At 40.3% G+C, this 18,774-nt stretch overlaps 1 protein-coding gene across 2 annotated transcripts; it reads left to right on the top strand.

Annotated features, from left to right (window-relative positions):
• The first annotated feature begins 1,024 nt into the window (after positions 1-1,024).
• Positions 1,025-17,964, top strand: LOC144259868 (sterile alpha motif domain-containing protein 9-like). Of its 2 annotated transcripts, XM_077808093.1 has the most exons (4): positions 1,025-1,167; positions 4,627-4,705; positions 9,078-9,208; positions 9,917-17,964. In XM_077808093.1, exons 2-4 carry the CDS (start codon positions 4,628-4,630, stop codon positions 14,736-14,738), a joined length of 5,031 nt encoding a protein of 1,676 aa, XP_077664219.1. In that variant the 5' UTR covers positions 1,025-1,167; position 4,627; the 3' UTR covers positions 14,739-17,964. The 2 variants fall into 2 exon arrangements, with proteins under 2 accessions (XP_077664219.1, XP_077664220.1); XM_077808094.1 differs by lacking the exon at positions 9,078-9,208 and having other exon boundaries at positions 1,156-1,167.
• The last annotated feature ends 810 nt before the right edge of the window (positions 17,965-18,774 follow it).

Consider the following 18,774-nt stretch of genomic DNA (forward strand, 5'->3'; position numbering starts at 1 on the left):
AAGCCCCAGGTAGGTGGACTGCGCTGGTCCAGTCAGATGGGGGCTAACAAGATGGCCCACGGTCGGAGGCCACTGCACTGCTACCAGCACCTGCTCAGTGATAGTAAGGAATGCCTGAAGGTCATCACCAAGGCCATTTTCATAAGCTTCATTGGGATCGGCCAGTGGGATGGGGTTCAACGTCTGAGCTGTCGGACTTCCCATTGCCTTCCGGACACTGGAGAAAAGACAGCATTTGTTACACCAAACATTGCTGCTGGACCTGTTGTTGGTCCACTAGGTCTTTAATCAGTGGTTGCAGCTGTGTGACGAAAGATTTTGCCTCAGTTGTTCAAATTACCTTAAAATTTAAGGTTTGCAGAAAAACCTTGGGAGGGGGTTTAAAACTAAAAAAAAATTATAACTTGCTTAATTGGACATAAAAGAGTGGTGGTAGTGTCAGGATCCTTTGGGGTTCTCACAGCGGGGTAAGGCTAGGTCCCAGAGTCAAGGATTGGAGTGACCTAGCAGATCGCCAGTCCGGATTACACCAGAGGGGAACGTCACATGTGTTTTTAAATGTTTGGGATTTTAAGCATCATCATTTTGTCTTATACCAGGGGTGATTGCCCATATTCTCCACGAATTGTCATGAATCTGTCTTCAGCAGACCGCCATCTTATGGCACTACATGGGGAGTGCAAGCATGTGGCTCCAACTGCCCCCATGACAGTGGGCACTGTGGGGTGTGTCATTCCAGCAGCTCCAGGGCTTTACTCTGCAGACAGGTCCTTCTGACTGTTTCATCCCCTCTCAGAAAGAAATATTTTGAGACAAAATCTGGCTTTGTGATCAGAAAGTCACTGAGGTTCAGAGACAGTATTTATTTACTTGTTTGTTTTGTTTTGTTTTTTAAGGGAAGATGCACCAGTAGCTGCTAGAGGGGTGAATGCTAGCTGCTGTCATGTGATTCGGTCATGCAAGTGGATAACAGGAAATAAAGTTTTAGTTTCTTGCCAGCTGTTCTGTGTGCCAGACGCTTACTGGAACAAGAAGATATTGTATTTGAAATAATTTCATCTTGTAGTTGATTAGAAGAAACAACTATTTAACTATTTCACAAGTTTTCCTACCTGAATAAACACGTTTCTCCAGCTACTATACGAAGGAAGTTGAATGACAATCTTGGTAAGTGCACTATCAGTTTTTAGCTCTAACGGGCAAAAGATGCATATAACTTAAAATATACTTTAAACCAGCTAATGGCTTATTTTGAATTTGCTCCTTTTTGGTGAAACTATTTTGTCAAAATATTAGACTGAAGCTATAATGGGATAAAAGGTGATATTCTCAGAAACCTTTTTTCCTGCTGAGAGAGCTATTAGTAGTAGCTGCAGAAGTGATTATAATGAAATAATTTAGTGAAAGTTCCTAACTGAAAGATACTATGCTACAATAATGAGGTGGCAAACTTGCTATTGCAAAAACAGAAGATTTTTACTTACAACAAGAAATTACTCACACTCCAGCATTATTTTTTAGCTTCATTTCCTGAAATGCTGGTTCGTAAAATGAAACTGAGCAGCATTACAGCAAGCCTAGAAAATGAAACTTAAACCATCCAGCTTCAGACATCTCTTTCACTACATATTTTCCAAATAATGAAACATACAGTATTTGTTTTTAAATAATTATATTTAAATGTGCATAAGCTGTATTGCAAAGGTGAATTTTGGTTAGTGAAGTGATAACATTCAAATTACTTTCTTGAAATGTATTGGGAGCAACATTTTATTTCAGAAGGTGAAGGAAATAATCAGCGTGACAGCCATTTCAGACTTGATTCTAACAGGGAGGAATTGGTTACAAATCTGATGTTTGAAGGCAATTTGAGCTCAACTGATCATGAAATGATAGATTCATGATTCTAAGGAAAGGAAGGAGATAGAAGAGCAGCATAAGGACACAGCAGACTTTTAACAAACTCACAGTACAGGTAGGTAAGGTCCAGGGGAAGAAAATCTAAGGGGAAAAGGAGTTCAGAAGTTTTCAAGGAGGCAATATTAAAGGCACAACAACAAAGTATCCCAATGAAAAGGAAAGATAGGAAAAATAGTAAGAGGCCACTAGGGATCCAAGAGGAGCTTTATAATTACCTGAAAATCAAAAAAGAAGCCTGCAAAAAGTGGAAACATGGACAAATTACTAAGGAGTAGAAAAGAATAGCACAAGCATGTTGGGACAAAATCAGAAAGGCTAAGACACAGAATGAGTTACACCTAGCAAGGGGCATAAAAGACAATAAGAAGAAGTTCTATAAATCATTAGGAGCAAAAGAAAAACAAAGAACAATGTAGGTGCACTGCTTAGAGGGGAAGAAAAGCTAATAACTGATGACATCAAGAAGGCTGAGGCGTTTAATGCCTATTTTGCTTCAGTCTTCACTCAAAAGGTTAACTGTGACCAGATACTAAATACAATTGATATTAACAGCAGGGTAAAAGGGATGCAAGCCAAAATAGGAAAAGAACAGGTTTACAAATATTTAGATAAGCTATATGCATTCAAGTTAGCAGGACCTGATGAAATTCATCCTACGGAACTTAAAGAACTAGCTGAAGCAGTCTTGGAACCGTTAGCAATAACTCATGAAGGACAAGTGAGGTCCCAGAGGACTGGAGAAGGACAAACACAGAACCTATGTTTGAAAAGGAGAACAAAGAGGACCTGAGGAACAGTAGCCCATTCAGACTAACTTTGATAGCTGGAAAGATACTGGAACAAATTATTAAACAAGCAACTTGTAAGTACTTAGAAGATGACAGAGTTATAAGTAACAGCCAAAAGGGATTTGTCAAGAACAAATCATGCCAAACCAACTAATATCCTTCTTTGACAGAGTTACTAGCCTATTGGATGGGGGGGAAGCTGTAATTGTGGGATATCTTGATTTTAGTAAGGCTTTTGACACAGTCCCATGTGACATTTTCATAAGCAAACTAGGGAAATGTGGTTTAAATGAAATTACTATAAGGTGGGCACAAAACTGGTTGAAAGACAGTATCCAAAGAGTAGTTATCAATGGTTTACTGTCAAACTGAGGGACATAGCTAGTTGGGTCCAGCTGGGGACTCTCCTATGTCTGGTACTATTCAATATGTTCATTAACGACCTGGATAATGGAGTTGGGACTATGCTTATAAAATCTGCAGGTGACAAGCTGGGAGGGGTTGCAAGCAGTTTGGAGGACAGGATTAGAATTCAAAAGGACCTTGACAAATTGCAGAAATGGTCTGAAATCAACAAGATGAAATTAAATAAAGACAAGTGCAAAGTGCTTCACTTAGGAAGGAAAAATCAAATGCACAACGAACAAAATTGTGAATAACTGGCTAGAAATAGTACTGTTGAAAAGGATCTGGGGGTTATAGTGGATCACAAATTGAATACGAGTCAACAATATGATGCAGTTACAGAAAAGGCTAATATTCTGCCGTGTATTAACAGGAGTGTCATATGTAAGACACAGGAGGTAATTGGCCCACTCTACTTGGCACTGGTGAGGCCACAACTGGAGAACTGTGACCAGTTCTAGGTAGCACTTTAAGAAAGATGTGGACAAATTGAAGAGATTCCAGAAGAGAGCAAGAAAAATGATAAAAGGTTTTGAAAACCTGACCTATGAGGAAAGATTAAAAATAACTGGGAATGTTGAGTAAAGAAGATTGAGGGGAGACCTGATAACAGTCTTCAAATATGGCAAGGGCTTTATAACGAGAATAGTGATCAATTGTTCTCATTGTCCACCAAAGATAGGACAAGAAGTAATTGGCTTAATCCACAGAAAGGGAGATTTAGATTAGATGTTAGGAAAAGCTATCTATCTACAGGGATACTTAAGCACTGGAATAGGCTTCCAAGGGAGGATATGGAATCCCCATCACTGGAAGTTTTTAAGAACATGTTAGACAAACACCTGTCAGTTATATTTGGTCCTGCCTCAGTTCAGGTGGCTAGACTAGATGACCTCTCTAGGTCCCTTCCACCCCTACATTTCTCTGATTCTAACTTGCTAGGCTGAAAATAGTCTCCCTGCCACTATGTGTTTTTCCATTTTAAAATCCTTTACAAGAATTTCAGTTTTATGTCCATGATGATAAAATAAACTCCATAATAAAGCAACTTGAATCCTGAGGAGTGAAAAGAAAACAAGCAAACTTGTTTTTAGAGAATGCTATTTATAAAATAAGTGCTATACTTTTAGTATTGTTAATAATCAATAATAATAATAATATATAGCATCATAAGTTTACAAGGTACTTTACTAACATAGGGGTTGATTTTGTCCCTTCACCTCACGTAATGTGAAAAGAGTGGAGCCAGGTCAGATGGATCTGTGCAAAGGATAAGAGATGTGGAAGCAATGGCTCCATGGCATACTTGCCACCTGTTCCCAAGCCCATAAAACCTGGACTGGAGTAAGAAGAGTGGCTTCATTCTATGGCATGCTATGCACTTCTCCAGCCCTTGAAGCAGTAAGTCCTAAAATCCTGCCTGTACTTGTAACTATACAGCAGTAGAGATAGGCAGCCTGAGGAATTATGCTGCTAGGGAAGCTTAGATAATATCTATTGTTCCTTTTTTCAGCATGCAGGAATTCTCTTCACTGAAAAGAACTAAGAAGAAAACTCTTCAATCAGAAGAATTCCATTATGGGGAAAAAAAGGTACATTAAGCTGACTGGTGCCCCTGATTCAGCAGCGGTAGCTGCAAATGATTCAATCAGGGAGTCATAATTTAGTACAAATAGCCCAAGATTCCCCTGAGCTCAGTGGAAGAGAGAGGATAATGTAGAAATTCAGTTTGGTAACAGCTACTTGGCCAGAGCAAGGCACACTGGAAAGCTGTAGAAAGTTTAAAATGTGTTTGAATTAGCTGATTGTTTGTCTCCTTCTCCCACTAGTGATCTATGCTTTTTTCAATTTCTTCTGGCTATCTTTCCAGCATTACTCTCTGCTCAAGTGCTGCCACCTCCCCCTGTCATGCCTTTTCATATTGGAATTAACTGGAGCTGATCCCAATCCAAATCTCAGCTCCAGTAGATTCAGATCCAAACTTTACAATTCAGGCCCCATTTATAAAAATAATGGACAAAATGTTGAAGAAAAATGTAAGACAAATTCTCTTTTCACCTGTTTACTCTACAATAGCCAGTTGAACATACAAACCATCCGATCTATAATTGACATAACTAGACAAAATGGTCATGAGAGTATGATCCATAAGCTCATCTCTCTCTGTCTTACAGATGGCAATATACCATAGACAAAGCAGTTTCATCTCCAGACAAAGCAGAATGCACAGAAACTTACAAAATTTGATAGTGAAACTTGGATACTAGTTTGATATAATAGCATTTGTTAGCATCAGTTAAAGAATAAAGCAAAAAATATCAACATCAAAATCTGTAGTCTTTGTTGGCTGAGAATTACGGTCGCATGTCATAGGATGTCACAGTTTTTCCATCCCAACCCACCCACTGGTGGCTGAATGTGGAATAGCCACCACTGTGCCTTAGTTTCCCTTGTGTTTTTCAGCCTATTCCAGCTGTAAGAGTGGCCTGACCCTCTGTCCAAGACACATTCAAGAGTTTAACCCTTCCAGAGCCACAAGTCCAACAAAAATATATAGACAAATAAATGTTCAGCCCCAGTTGATCTCAGCTGGCCACCCTCTCCCTCGCAGGCAAGGGTCAGCTATAGTGAAATGTCCCCACATTTGTCTACAGGCTCCTGTGCTTCATTTCACTCCACCGCACAGTCTATGGCTGGCATAATTCTCCACTTTCCCAAGGGATCAGGCAGGCCATCATCCCTCAGCAGTGTTTCATTAGCAAAGAGTGATGCTGAATGCAGGTTAAGTATGAAATCCTGTGCACTGCTCTGTCCATATGGTTGTGTTGCTTCCAGACCAGTTCCTCATATTGCCTGTTTCCCTCAAAAACAGTCCCTCCAGGAAGCCTGGGCCCTCTGACTCCAATTCCACTGATCATGCAACATCTTCCATACCTTACAGACATTTTAATAGAAACATTAAAAACAAATTATTGACACCCAGATCCTCACCCTGTATCCCTTTGGCCAGAGGTTGCTATAACATAGCCAAGTTGGAGTCTTGCCTTTACCACAGGTTCAGCTGACTGCACAGTCTTTGAAATAGTTGGGTCTGCTCAACGGATGACCACACTGGGAGTGACCTCTCTTTGTCTCCCTACCACCTGTTTCCAAATCTAGCAAACTCTTGCTCTGTGGAGTCTTCTTCCTCCTTGTGGGATTGACCTCCAAATGGTTCTCCATCTCTGCGTCCTGTGATGATCTCTGTAGCTCTGAATGCCTTCTCTTGGTGTGGTGTCTGCTGGCTCATAAGTGTCTCTCATTCCTTTGGATCTCTTGTCCCTCTTGCATGACCCTCTTGCATGACCCTCTTGCATAGTCATCTTGCCACTGCACTCCTCCTTTAGTCCCCTCTTTCTGGTGTCTCTCTAATGGCTAGATCCTCACATGAGCAACGGTCTCCAGCTGACATATGGGTTCTGTTACTGCTGCCAGGTGTGAAGAGAATGTGGACAGATAATTTATCATTCCTATGAAGTGCCGTACCCCTTTCACATCCACTGAAGCTGGCATGTCTCTGACTGCCTTGATCTTGCTGAGATCTGCTTTCAGTTTCTCTATGTGAGCAGATGTCCAACGTGTCATCAAATATTGTTTGAGCTGCAGTTTTTCTGGGCTGAGTTTTACATTCTTGTACCTGCCTTGTTTTAAAAATGTTTGTAGTTTTCTGTTATGATCTTGTTCATCTTCTGTATCATTGCTCTTTTCACCTACAATGAGGATATCATCCGCAATTATTTTCACCCCAGGCAGTTCTTCGAGCACTTGGGTGAGTCTTCTCTGGAACACCTCTGCTGTTTTGCTTTGGCCAATTGGCATGCATAGCCCTCTGTAGCAGCCAACTGGTGTTGCAAAGGTTATCAACATGATGGACTCTTTATCCAGGTTTATGTGCCAAAACCCATTCCTCACATTAGACCTTAAAGATTCTGGCTTTGGAGAGTTCTGGCAAGATGTCATCAATTGTGGGCAGTGGATAGTGGCATCTTTTCAATGCCTGATTCAGTGGCTTGTGTTCTATGCAACCTAATTTACCTGATAGCTTCTTTACCACAACCATGCTGTTTACCCAAGCTGTACTGGTCTCTAAATGTGTTACGATACCCCTGCTCTGCAGACTTTCGAGTTCCTTGCATACTGGAATTCATAGTGCCACTAGAATTTTCCTTTGTGGTAAGCACACAGGTTCCACATGGGCCTTCTGACTCCAGTTCCACTGATCATGATATAAGCAGCTCCTGGTCTTCCCTCAGGCTCACCTCAGGAACAGACTGTCTGCTTCCTGCCCTTCCAGCCTCTTTGGCCTTCTATCAGGCCCCTCCCCAAAGATAGGGAACTTACTACAGCTTCTCCTCTGGGCCTCCTCTCCCCAACTGTCCTTCTCTCTCTCCTCTTTTATATCCATCCCCTTTACCTGACTACACCCTTCCCATATGCAATTAGTGAGGTTACTAGCACCCTCAGGCTCCCTTTCACGGATGGTTTATACCCCATCACTTACTGTCTTCAATGTTTAAGCATCGGCAGCTTTGCAATGGAAAGCTCTATCAGAAAGTGTAAATCAGGATCAACTCTACAGAAGTGAAATGAGTACAACACAGTAAAACCAGTGTAAATGAGATCAGACCAACTTTCTTTAGGCATTCCCAGTCTCATTGCTTTGTTATTCATTTTTATTTTATTTAAGTTAGTGTTTTGCTTGTGAAATGTGCTGCATAGACATCAATGAAAACTAAAACTTTAGCTTATCTGAAAAATATCTAAAGCAGTGGTGTCCAACCTGTGCCCCTTAAGACTCTAAAATTTGTCCCACCGGCGGTGACTGTGTTAAGAAGAAAATTTGTGTTTGATTGTGAGTTGAATTATGCCCATCCCTCAAACTGCAGTCTGTGGTTTCTAAACTGAAGTGTTTGAATCAGCCCTGTGACTACACTGAGGAGGTAGGAGGTGCTACCTTTCCAAATGCAGCCCACCACTTCCTCCACAATCCCAGGAGATGTTTTCCTGGGAGCTGTCCCCTCCCTATTGCAGCTCCCTATTACAGCTATATCTGTCATAATGAAGTCCAAAATAGTTACCTCGTGTGGGGTGCTGCACGTTTTGCAAAAGAAAATTATCATCTGTAATTTTTAGAAATTCTAATGTTGTTTTGCCACTGCTCTAATGAGACCTCCACCATGTATCCCAAATTGAAGTCCCCTGTGATAACGCAATTTTTTTCTTTCCACAAATTACAGACAACAACTTAAGGAACTACCGGTACTCACCCTGTTCTCTGGTGATGCAGTGGTCAGTAACAAAGACTAGGAAGCACCCTTCTTGGGCTTTGTTAGTTAGTACATTGATTCATATGCATTTGGGATCCTGATGTTCTGATTTATCAATAACTCCAAAGCAGATAACGATGTTGATAATGTAGAGTGCCAGCCCCAGCCTCTTTGAGTCGCTTTATCCTTCCTAAGCAGGTTGTAACCCGTGATTTTAGCATTCCAGTCATGCAGATCATCCCACCAGGCTTCAGTAATGCCAGTTATAACAAATTTCTTCTCATCAGTGAAAAGAAAAGGAGTACTTGTGGCACCTTATAAATTGGTTAGTCTCTAAGGTGCCACAAGTACTCCTTTTCTTTTTGCAAATACAGACTAACACGGCTGCTACTCTGAAACTTCTCATCAGTGAGAATTTTCCAATTTCTCTTGTGTAGGAGGAGAGTGTAGGTTTGAATGCTCCATTGCCTATTTTGCTGCTGAGTTGTGGAAGCCTGAGGAAGAGCAGGATAGGAGTTAAACTGGCTCTTACTGTGCCTAGAAGAGTGTCTAGCAAATGATGGCTCTTCTCCCCACACAGCCAACCAGGGCACTCCAGGAAAAGGAAGAGAATCTGAGACCCAACTATCAGTTATAACTACTTGATTCTCTGATATAGGGATGCTCTGACCTGCACCAGCGGCCTCTAATCCTCAAGGGATTACAGAACACAGCACATCTCAGCCATTTCTCCTCACCATCTGACAAGTCCTTCCCCACTCTGAAACACATCCTGCACCTGCAGCTGTGGTGAGATTATAATAGGAGATAGCTAGGTTGACTCTATACCTATTGGAGGATTCCCCAGCAGGGGACTTATGAGTGTTTTGTGATCCCTTTGCACTGTCTGCATGGTGCAAAAGGAGTGGAACAGAGCAGAATATTTGCCTCAAACTATTGATTGTGGGCTCTTATTTTTTAAATAATGAATTCGGCCTTCAGGCGGAAAAGGTTGGACACCACTGAACTGAGCACTGGGAGTGGAGTACAGGACTCCCCAAACCACCTCACCAGTGGTTTCCCTGCTGAGACTACAAACATAGTACCAATTTGATCCAATTGTGGTAATGGAGTTTGTGGTATGAACATCTGTTGACCAACAAAGGGACCAAAGCTTCCAACTCATTTGATATAGGCCACCAAATGGCTATCAGAGACTCACAAATTTTGTTCATTATTGACCTTAATTTAATTTAAATCAGGGACTGCAAAGTGAAATATCTTTATTCTTTTTGCAATAATACTAAAGCTAATCTGTTTGACATATGTAGAGCCTTAAAGTCTATACAAGAGCGAGGCATTGTTATTATCTTCTCCATGTAGACTAAGTGTTTCTTTATATTATATTTCAGACACCATTAATGAAGGAATTAGATGGTATATGATTTTAAAGAGCTTTTAAAAACTAATATACTGTAATAGATAACAGTTTTGGTTATCTTGTCTTTTTCTTTCAAGGGCTAAAGTTAAAAACCTTGAGAAGAATGAACAACAAAATCTGCCTCCAAATATTGATGACTGGACAAAAGAACAAGTAAAACAATGGGTAACTGAAGAACTTAAGATTGACCAGAAATATGGTGAAATCTTGTTTAGCCAAGATGTGACAGGTTCAAACTTGAAGCTGTTTACTACAGAACATCTTACAGCTATAGGCATAACGTATGGCCCAGCTCTTCAAATTTTGAATGCACTGAAATTTAACTTTCTAGTTGAAAGCACAGCTCAGACAGTTAGACAAGAAGGTAGAAAAAAGACATTTGATGAAAAATATTTAATGGAGAAGAAAGATGGAGGGAGTGCAAAGCAAGACCAAAAGAATAAAGGAAAATCAAAGTCAGCAGATGCCAGTGAATCACAAGAACTTAGATTATCTGAATGCACAGAGTCTATGGAGTCTGTGCTCACAGATAGAACAGAAAACAAGTTAGGTGAAGCAAAAGATAAATCAAAGAAATTACTGGAAAATAATCAACATCCAACCAGACAAAACTGTTTGCCATATCCTTTTGATGAGTTTCATGATAGTCGTCGTTATATACAGCACTATATTCTTAATGTCCCTGAAACAGGGCCACTGAATCTCATTGAGCCAGCACATGAGTTCAAACTGTTCACAAACACAGAGAATGCAACAGAAGAGGATATTAAGCTTAAATTTAGCAATGAAACCTTTAGATTTGCTGCTGCATGTATGAATTCCCGCACCAATGGTACAATTCATTTTGGAGTAAGCAACAAGCCACATGGGGAAATTATAGGAGTGAAACTAAGCAGTAAAGATGAATTTATTGACGATTTTAATGAAAAAATTGAAAAGTACTTTGACCGAAGTTTTGTCTGTGTTGCAAAAGCCTGCATTAGGGAACCTAGATTTGTGGAAGTATTATTGCAAAATAACACTCCATCAAATACATTTGTCATTGAAGTAGATGTAGTTCCAAGCCACACTATATGTGAAACAAAATTTTTCCATATAAATAATTACAATTTTAAGACTAAAACTTGGGAACCATCTTTATTTATACGGGATGGACCCAGCTCTAAAAACATTCTTAATAATCCAAAAGAACTCCAGTCATTTAAGTCCAAGATTACATTTGCAGCAGATCGTCGAAAAGCAGCAGAGGAAGAACACAGAGAAAAACGAAAGAAAAAAGAGAATGAGGGTCGAAAGCTGATTAGCCTACTAACAGGTAGCAAGGACTTGCTGGATAATTCCTATTATGATCGGTATATATTAGTAACAAACAAGTGCCATCCATCTCAAACACAGCACTTAGACTTTTTGCAGGAAGTAAAATGGTTTGCTGTGCTGGAGTTTGATTCTCAGTCAGAAAAGATTGGGGTGGCCAAAAAATACAGAGAAAAACGAGGTGCAAACCTTCATTTTCCAAATCAGTATCAAATGAAAGGCAAATCATTTTCTGAAATAATTGAAGATCTGAATCTCTATCACCAGCCCAGCTGGATTTTCTGCAATGGCAGATCAGACCTTAATGATGAAAAATATCAACCTTTAGATCCCAGTTTGTGGCAACAAAAGAGGGCTGCTGAAGTCAGGAAATTGATTTCATTTCTTTCACACCCAGAGGTACTGCAAAGAGGAAAGTTTCTAGTAGTGTTTCTTTTGCTCTCCGAAGTGGAAGATCCAGGGGATCCCCTTATTGAAACATTCTGCACATTTTACCAAGAACTGGAAGGGCTTAAAGACATGCTCTGCATTTGTATTGGTGCACAAACATTCCAACTATGGAAAGATCTTCTGCAAGCCAGATTCATTAGTCCAGAAGAACTTACTGAGAGATGTGTTGCTAATTTAAACCTTCCAACAGTGAACGGCACTATCCTTAAATTGAAATCTGTGACACAGTCTTCTCAGAGGCTTTTACCATGTAATGGTTCTTCTACAATTCTTCTAAAGAAGGAAGAAGACTTCATGACAGCATTGGAAATACTTTGTGAAAATGAATGCAAAGACACAGATATAGAGAAGGATAAAGTTCAGTTTTCTGAATTCAGAAAATCTCAAGAAGAGCATTTTTACCGGGGTGGCAAAGTTTCATGGTGGAATTTTTATTTCTCCTCTGAAAACTATTCTTCCCCCTTTATCAAAAGGGACAGTTATGAAAAACTTGAAGAGTTGATTCAATCTTCATCCCACTCCTCTACACAAAAACCATCAAAAGTTATCAATCTTTATCACTCTCCAGGCTGTGGTGGAACAACCTTAGCTATGCATGTTCTCTGGGAGTTAAAGAAGAAATTCAGATGTGCCGTTCTGAAAAATAAAACTGTTGATTTTGCAGAAATCGGAACACAGACGACAACTTTAATCACCTACGGCGCAACCAACCAAGAAGATTACTTGCCAGTATTACTTCTTGTAGATGATTTTGAAGAGCAAGAAAATGTCTACCTTCTGCAGCATGAAATTCAGTCAGCTACAGCAAGAAAATGCATTAGCTATGAAAACCCTCTAGTGATCATCATAAATTGTATGAGATCTCAGAATCCTGTGGAAAGCTCAAAGAGCAGTCAATCAGACAGCATTAATCTAAAACGCGAACTTTCTTTCAAAGAGCAACGGGCTTTTGAGAAGAAACTGGAAGAAATTAAACAGCAGCATCAACACCCTGAAGATTTCTATTCATTTATGATTATGAAAGAACAATTTAATCCAGAATATATAAAAAATGTGGTCAAGAACACACTGAAAGGTTTGGACATTAACAGCAAACAAGGACAACTTATTTCCTTCCTGGCAATATTAAACTCTTACGTTACAGAGTCCACTATCTCAGTATCGCAATGTGAAGATTTCTTAGGAATAGTTGACAAACTTTGGGGTAAAGAAAGTTTAGAAGACAAGATGGGAATTTGTTCTAATATTCTAATACAAAGTAAGGTGCAAGAATATGAAACATACAAAGGAGTGCGTATCATTCACCCACTAATCGCTAATTGCTGTCTAGAAGAATTTAACCTAACCTATAGGTTAACTAAAAGTGCAATAACACTGCAATTGTTAAAACAGAATTTATTTTATGATTCTGACATGGGAAAAAGAAAACTTCTAGATGATGTGCAAAGTATGCTACTTACCAGACAACGTAAAGAACATGGAGATGACACAGACACATTGTTTTCCCCATTAATTGAAAAAATTCAGACGGAAGAAGGTAGTGCTGAAGTTGAAAGCGTGCTACGTGAAGGAGCCCTTCAATTTAGCCAAAACCCATTCATTTGCCAAGCCTTAGCAAGACACTACTACATTATAGACAAGAATTTTGCCTCTGCACTGGAGTGGGCCAAAAAAGCCAGAAAGAGAGCCCCTAACAATTCATATATATCAGACACTTTAGGCCAAGTCTTTAAAAGTCAGATAAAAAATTGGGTGGATGAAAATGGAAAAAGGAAGGTCATAACTGCTGAAGACCTGAAACGTTTGCTAGAGCTTGCTAAGTTTGCTTCAGAGGCTTTTAAAGAATCCCAACAACAAAATGAAAGTACAGACAATGTAAGAGAAGCTTTGCAGCTCCAAAAGTCTAAAAGGAGGTACGATACTTATAATACAGCTGGTTATTTGGGGGAGATAGAAACTGGTCTATACACTATAGATATTCTTGGGTGTACTCCTCTTTTCAACAAAAAAAATCCATTGTCCCAAGAAGATATGCTACAATATTTGTCAGGAAAGCATCCCATCCCACCAGCAACTACTGAAAGTGAAGAATATAAGTTTGCACTTGACCATTACTGTTGTTATTTATCTAATTTGCGCTCAAGTTTGAAAGAGGCATTTGACTTTTTTGAGAACTACTTTGTCCTTCTGAAAACAAAAAATATTGAAAAAGAAAGTGTGGAGTTCAAAATACGTAAGAAGGTTCGAGAATGTTTCAACAAATATGCAGAAATATTTTGCCACTTGGATCCTGAGATATCGGGGGACAATCCAATGAGCTCAAAACTCAGTTTGCCTCGGCAGGAGGATCAGTGCAGGAGAAGTTTGGAGGCTTCCAAAGCAGACAGGTTCTCTGGGCTTTTGGAGTATCTCAATAGTCACGAAAAAGCTGAAAGCAAAATGGAAGACATAGTGAATAAATATACATTTTTGATTGAAAAATGCACACATGCACCCCTATTGAGGGAGAAACAGAATTTCATTTTGGCAAACATTGTTCTCAGTTGTATTAAACCTAAATCCAGGAAGATATGGGCTCTTCATGAATTGAATGCACAGCTTAGAAAAATCCTACAGCAAGTAGGTCTAGAGCATCGATTTTCAGAACCTTATTTCTTAGCCACTTTATTATTCTGGCCAGAGAATCAAAAACAATTAGATCAGGATTCCAGGCAAATGGAAAAGTATGTCACATCACTGAAGAAGTCTTTTAGAGGGCAATACAAACAAATGTGTCGTTCCAAGCAGCCTATTGCTCATTTCTATCTTGGGAATAATAGAGGTCTGAATAGGCTTGTTCACAAAGGAAAAATAGATCACTTTTTCAGTGAGCTCCAAGTACATGACTTGCATTCCCTGTGGCAAAAAGGATGCATATGGGAAGAAAAGGTTGTCCAAAATCTATTGCTTCGTCTACATGGCAAGGTCGAAAATGATCTTGTCTATGTGGACTATGGAATTGATGAAAAAATCAGTATACCAGTGCGACCTGCTTTCTTAGGCCGTCTCAGAAGTGGCAAAAGCATAGAAAGAGTGTCTTTCTATCTGGGATTTTCCATGGATGGTCCAATAGCATATGACATAAAAATGATTTAAGAGTTTGAATAATTAAAGTATGATATGCTCCATTTCTACATCCATGGAGCCTTTTAGATACATTTTTTTAGCCTTAACAGTGCTTTATTCATAGCTTCAGAAGGCAGCATCTGGGTTTCTGTGCAATTCCCTCTTCTGTTCCTCCAGCCTCTTCACATCTCATGCAGAGCTCTCTAACTGCTCTCCTACTTTTCCAGATATGAGCACTGTGGTATGATATGCCGACATGCTGATGCAAAGCAAGATTCTTGAATGGCTGATGTGAAGAAAGATATTATTTAGCCTGGAAAGAACTTTGCAGACAAAATTACCCCAGCATGGTTTGTTTTTAAAATGCCATGATGGTTATAAAGCCCTATCACCTTCTGGTACATACACGCCCTCCTATGCTCCCAGCTGTTTTTTTATTTTTACTATTTTCCTAAAAACATTAGGTCACCAAGCTGATACTCCTATACACATTGAATGTACATAGAACATTGATCAATTAGGGTCTGATTCTCCACTGCCTTTACCTTATGTAGTGATTCACCTTGTATGTTGTGGGTGTAAAATGCTACCAAATCAAATGGTAGCATTTTACACCAACTTTGCACAAGAGTAAATGACTGTACAAGGTGCAAGGCAGGGGAGATCAGGCCTTCGGGTAGCTATGAAAATAACCTTTTGATCTACAGCAAAATATATCTATAACAGCTATATTCTGACATACTCATTTTTTAGATAAACAATAACTGTAATATTTTTACTCCAGGAAAAATCAAGCATTCCCCTTCCTCTTCCTCTGAGATATCTGAAAATAAAGATAGGACTAGGGTACAAAGCAAGGATGCAAGTATTTTCTGTTTTGGCTTACAAGGCACTGAATGAAAGAACATCACTATTTCTGGCCCATTTTAAATTGATCTGAGTTAAAAATTTCAAAAGTGCCTAAGTCCCATTTTCAAAAGGGACTTAGGCATGTAGAAGTTTGGAAATAGAACTTAGGCTCCTAAATCACTTAAAAATTTTTGAAATTTTACCCCTTGTCATATATGTTTCTAGGTCTAAAGGTTTACCCCTTCTGGTGGTTTTTCCATATTAGGGGCATTTGTTTCTTTCCAGTGGTTTGTTCCTTTTTAACACTGATCACTGTTGTCATCAATGGGAGAAACAACTGAATGCATATGCAGGAAATTGCCATTTCATATGCTAGGGTTGTATTATAAGTTTTCCACAAAGAAAAGTACACTAGTATGAAATATCAAAAACAGTATATTACTGCAGTCTGAGGATTCTTCACAGTTACACTTCTAAACTGTGTGAATATGATTATCAGACTTTAAATTTATTAAGTTAGTAAAATTTACATACATAATTTTCTTTCAAAATTACTTTAAAACTCTGGATGTGTCAGTAACATAGGATGTACCATATAAAAGACCCAATCCAGCTATGGGATTTCAATATGACTAATCACCTGAGTAAGGTCTATTCCAGCTATTGGACAACAACCAATACCTGATGCTTCAGAGTAAGGTGAAAAAACAAACCTATAGTACATCTAGCCAGTTGTACAAAATACCACATGAAGGGAAATCCTTCCTGACCCCTTGCAGGCTATCAATGTTTGCCCTGAATCATGATGGGATTAATTAATTACCCATAGGTTTTATAGGATTTTTAATTTTTATAACTTCAAATATTACTTTGAAATATACACCTGCAACATTACTCTGCAATAGTATAACCCTTTTATAGCTGCAAATATTGGTACCGTATTTGGAATGTTTATAAAATTATAAAACTTTTAAAAATTCAGTCAGATTGTTTCTCTTTAGCTTCCTAGAGACGTGAATATTACAATTTGATTGTATGCTGTTTGGAGTACTTCCTTTTACTCATTTGTTAATTTCATCCAGTGACCTCTTGTTCTTGTATTATGGGATAAAGTAAAAGGAAGAGTCTGATCAATATTCACTGATTGATAATAGTTTAAGTTAAACTTGATAATAGCTTAGTGTAATCTTTTCACCAACGTATCCAAAAAGGTATCCAAAAATCTGATATATCTTATATACTCATTCATAAGCTGAATTTTTTTAGTAAAAAAGGGAAGCATCAGAGAAGGGGGTCGGTTTATGAACGGGTATAGAGAGGGAGAGGTGGGACACAGCCCCTCCCCCCAACAGAGGGAGTAAGGAGAGGCAACACAGCCAGCAGAGCCAGAAGGGAAGAGGCGGGGCCAGAGTCTCTCTGCTTCTGGCCACACTGCTCTCCCCCCAGCCTCTGAAGCAGCTGCAGCTCTGGGGCTGGCAGGTTGTGGCTGCGCCGCCCTGCCCCGCCTGCTGGAGCAGGCTGTGCCCGCACCACCCAGCCCGCTGGAGCACGCTGCGGCCGTGCCACCCGGCTCAGCCCACGGGAACATGCTTCGGCCGTGCTGCCCTGCCATGCCGCCCAGCCTGCTGGAGCAGCTCCAGCCAGGCCAGCTAAGGTGGGAAGGGATGGGATGGGGAGAGTGTGGGGGTCCCGGGCTACGGGTGGGGTCATGTGGGGGGTGGTCACAGGGGTTACTACCCTGACGCCCCAGCTTCTCCCCCCAAAAAAATTTCCCCACCAGTTGCTGTCCCGGCCCACCAGGGTAAGCAGCTGGCGGGCCGGGACACTTTGTTTACTTAGGTTTACTTCCGTGCCTGCGGACGCTCAAGGTAAACAAACCATTTCTGCCCACCAGTGGCTTATCCTGACAGCCCGGGAGCCAAAATTTGCCGAAGCCTGAATTATAGGGTCGGCTTATGAATGGGTCATAAAATTTTTCCATTTTTACTTATCCATCTTGAGGGGGTCGTCTTATAAATGAACCAGCTTATGATTGAGTATATATGGTAGTTGCCAAATGCCACATGCATAAGAAAACCTGGACATATTTATGCATTAGTGAATTGTTTACGAATGCTAAACATCAAGGCCCAGATCCTGAAAGGTATATAGGCACTGAACACCCAGTGAAATCAATGGAAGTTCGGTATCTAAATACTTCTGAGGATCTGGGCTTAAGCAATTCTCGAGCTTACTGGAGCTTTTTTGGTATTTTGTTTGTTTAGGGGTTATTTATATTTCTCATGAGTTGACTTCCAGCTCTCTGGAAATCATGTACTGTGCAAATTAATATTTGTTACATCTTATGTGGATTTGCCTGAAGTTTTCCTTGCTCATTCAGAAACATGGTATTTAATAAAAAAGGGAATTTGGGATTTTGAAATCCACAATGTTGTTTTTGAATGTCGTTAATGTGTGTGCTTTGCGCTATACCTTTGACTGTGGGTATTGCTTAAGTCAGTATTTAAGTGGTTGATGAATACGTGCAAGTGTTCCACTGAGGAGTATGTAACCCTTCTGCCCCTCAGAGTTGGCAGCAACAAGGGCCGGGTTCAATATCTAGGGGATCCATTCCAATAACACAATGCAAACCGGCTCGAGCCCCCACCCAGTGACCTGGGACAAATATATACCACCCCCGCTGGGCGCCTCCAAGAGGCAATACTTCCCCTTTCGCAAGCAAATAGTCTGAGTGTAGCAAAAAGCCTTTTAATAACAGAGAGAAACAATGTGGCATTATGTTGGGGAAACACCACCAACAGGATTCATAACACAACCCATGAGCAAAAAAAACCCAGCCCAAGCAAATTGGGGCATGCCCCTTTCCCTTTGGTTCTTGAGTCCAGCAACCCCAAATCACCCAAAGTCCCAAAAGTCCAATGACCCAAAAGTCTCTGTCCCTGGTCAGAGCAGCACCAGAGTTCGAAAGTATATTTGCGGAGCTTTACCTCCCAACCTGGGTGGAGATGGGACAGGGGTAAGAGGCACCTTATATGATCTGAAGCTGACCACTCCACAGCTCCATAGGCCTTCGCTTCGCTCAGCTCCGCGGCCCACAAGCAGCTCCTGCCGTCCCACGAACTGCTCCACCAGCCGGTCCACAAACTGCTCTGCGTCCCACAAGCAGCTCCCACCGTCCTACGAACTGCTCCACCAGCCTGTCCACAAGACACTCCAG

This window comes from Eretmochelys imbricata, chromosome 2 (genome assembly GCF_965152235.1).
Source record: "Eretmochelys imbricata isolate rEreImb1 chromosome 2, rEreImb1.hap1, whole genome shotgun sequence".
NCBI lineage: Eukaryota > Metazoa > Chordata > Testudines > Cheloniidae > Eretmochelys > Eretmochelys imbricata.

Excerpts from the sequence above, each read along its gene's own strand:
- LOC144259868 (XM_077808093.1), top strand. The coding sequence starts at position 4,628 with ATGCAGGAATTCTCTTCACTGAAAAGAACTAAGAAGAAAACTCTTCAA. Across the intron at positions 4,706-9,077 it reads TCCATTATGGGGAAAAAAAG|GGATGCTCTGACCTGCACCA; the intron begins GTACATTAAGCT and ends TCTCTGATATAG. Across the intron at positions 9,209-9,916 it reads ATCCTGCACCTGCAGCTGTG|GGCTAAAGTTAAAAACCTTG; the intron begins GTGAGATTATAA and ends TTTTCTTTCAAG.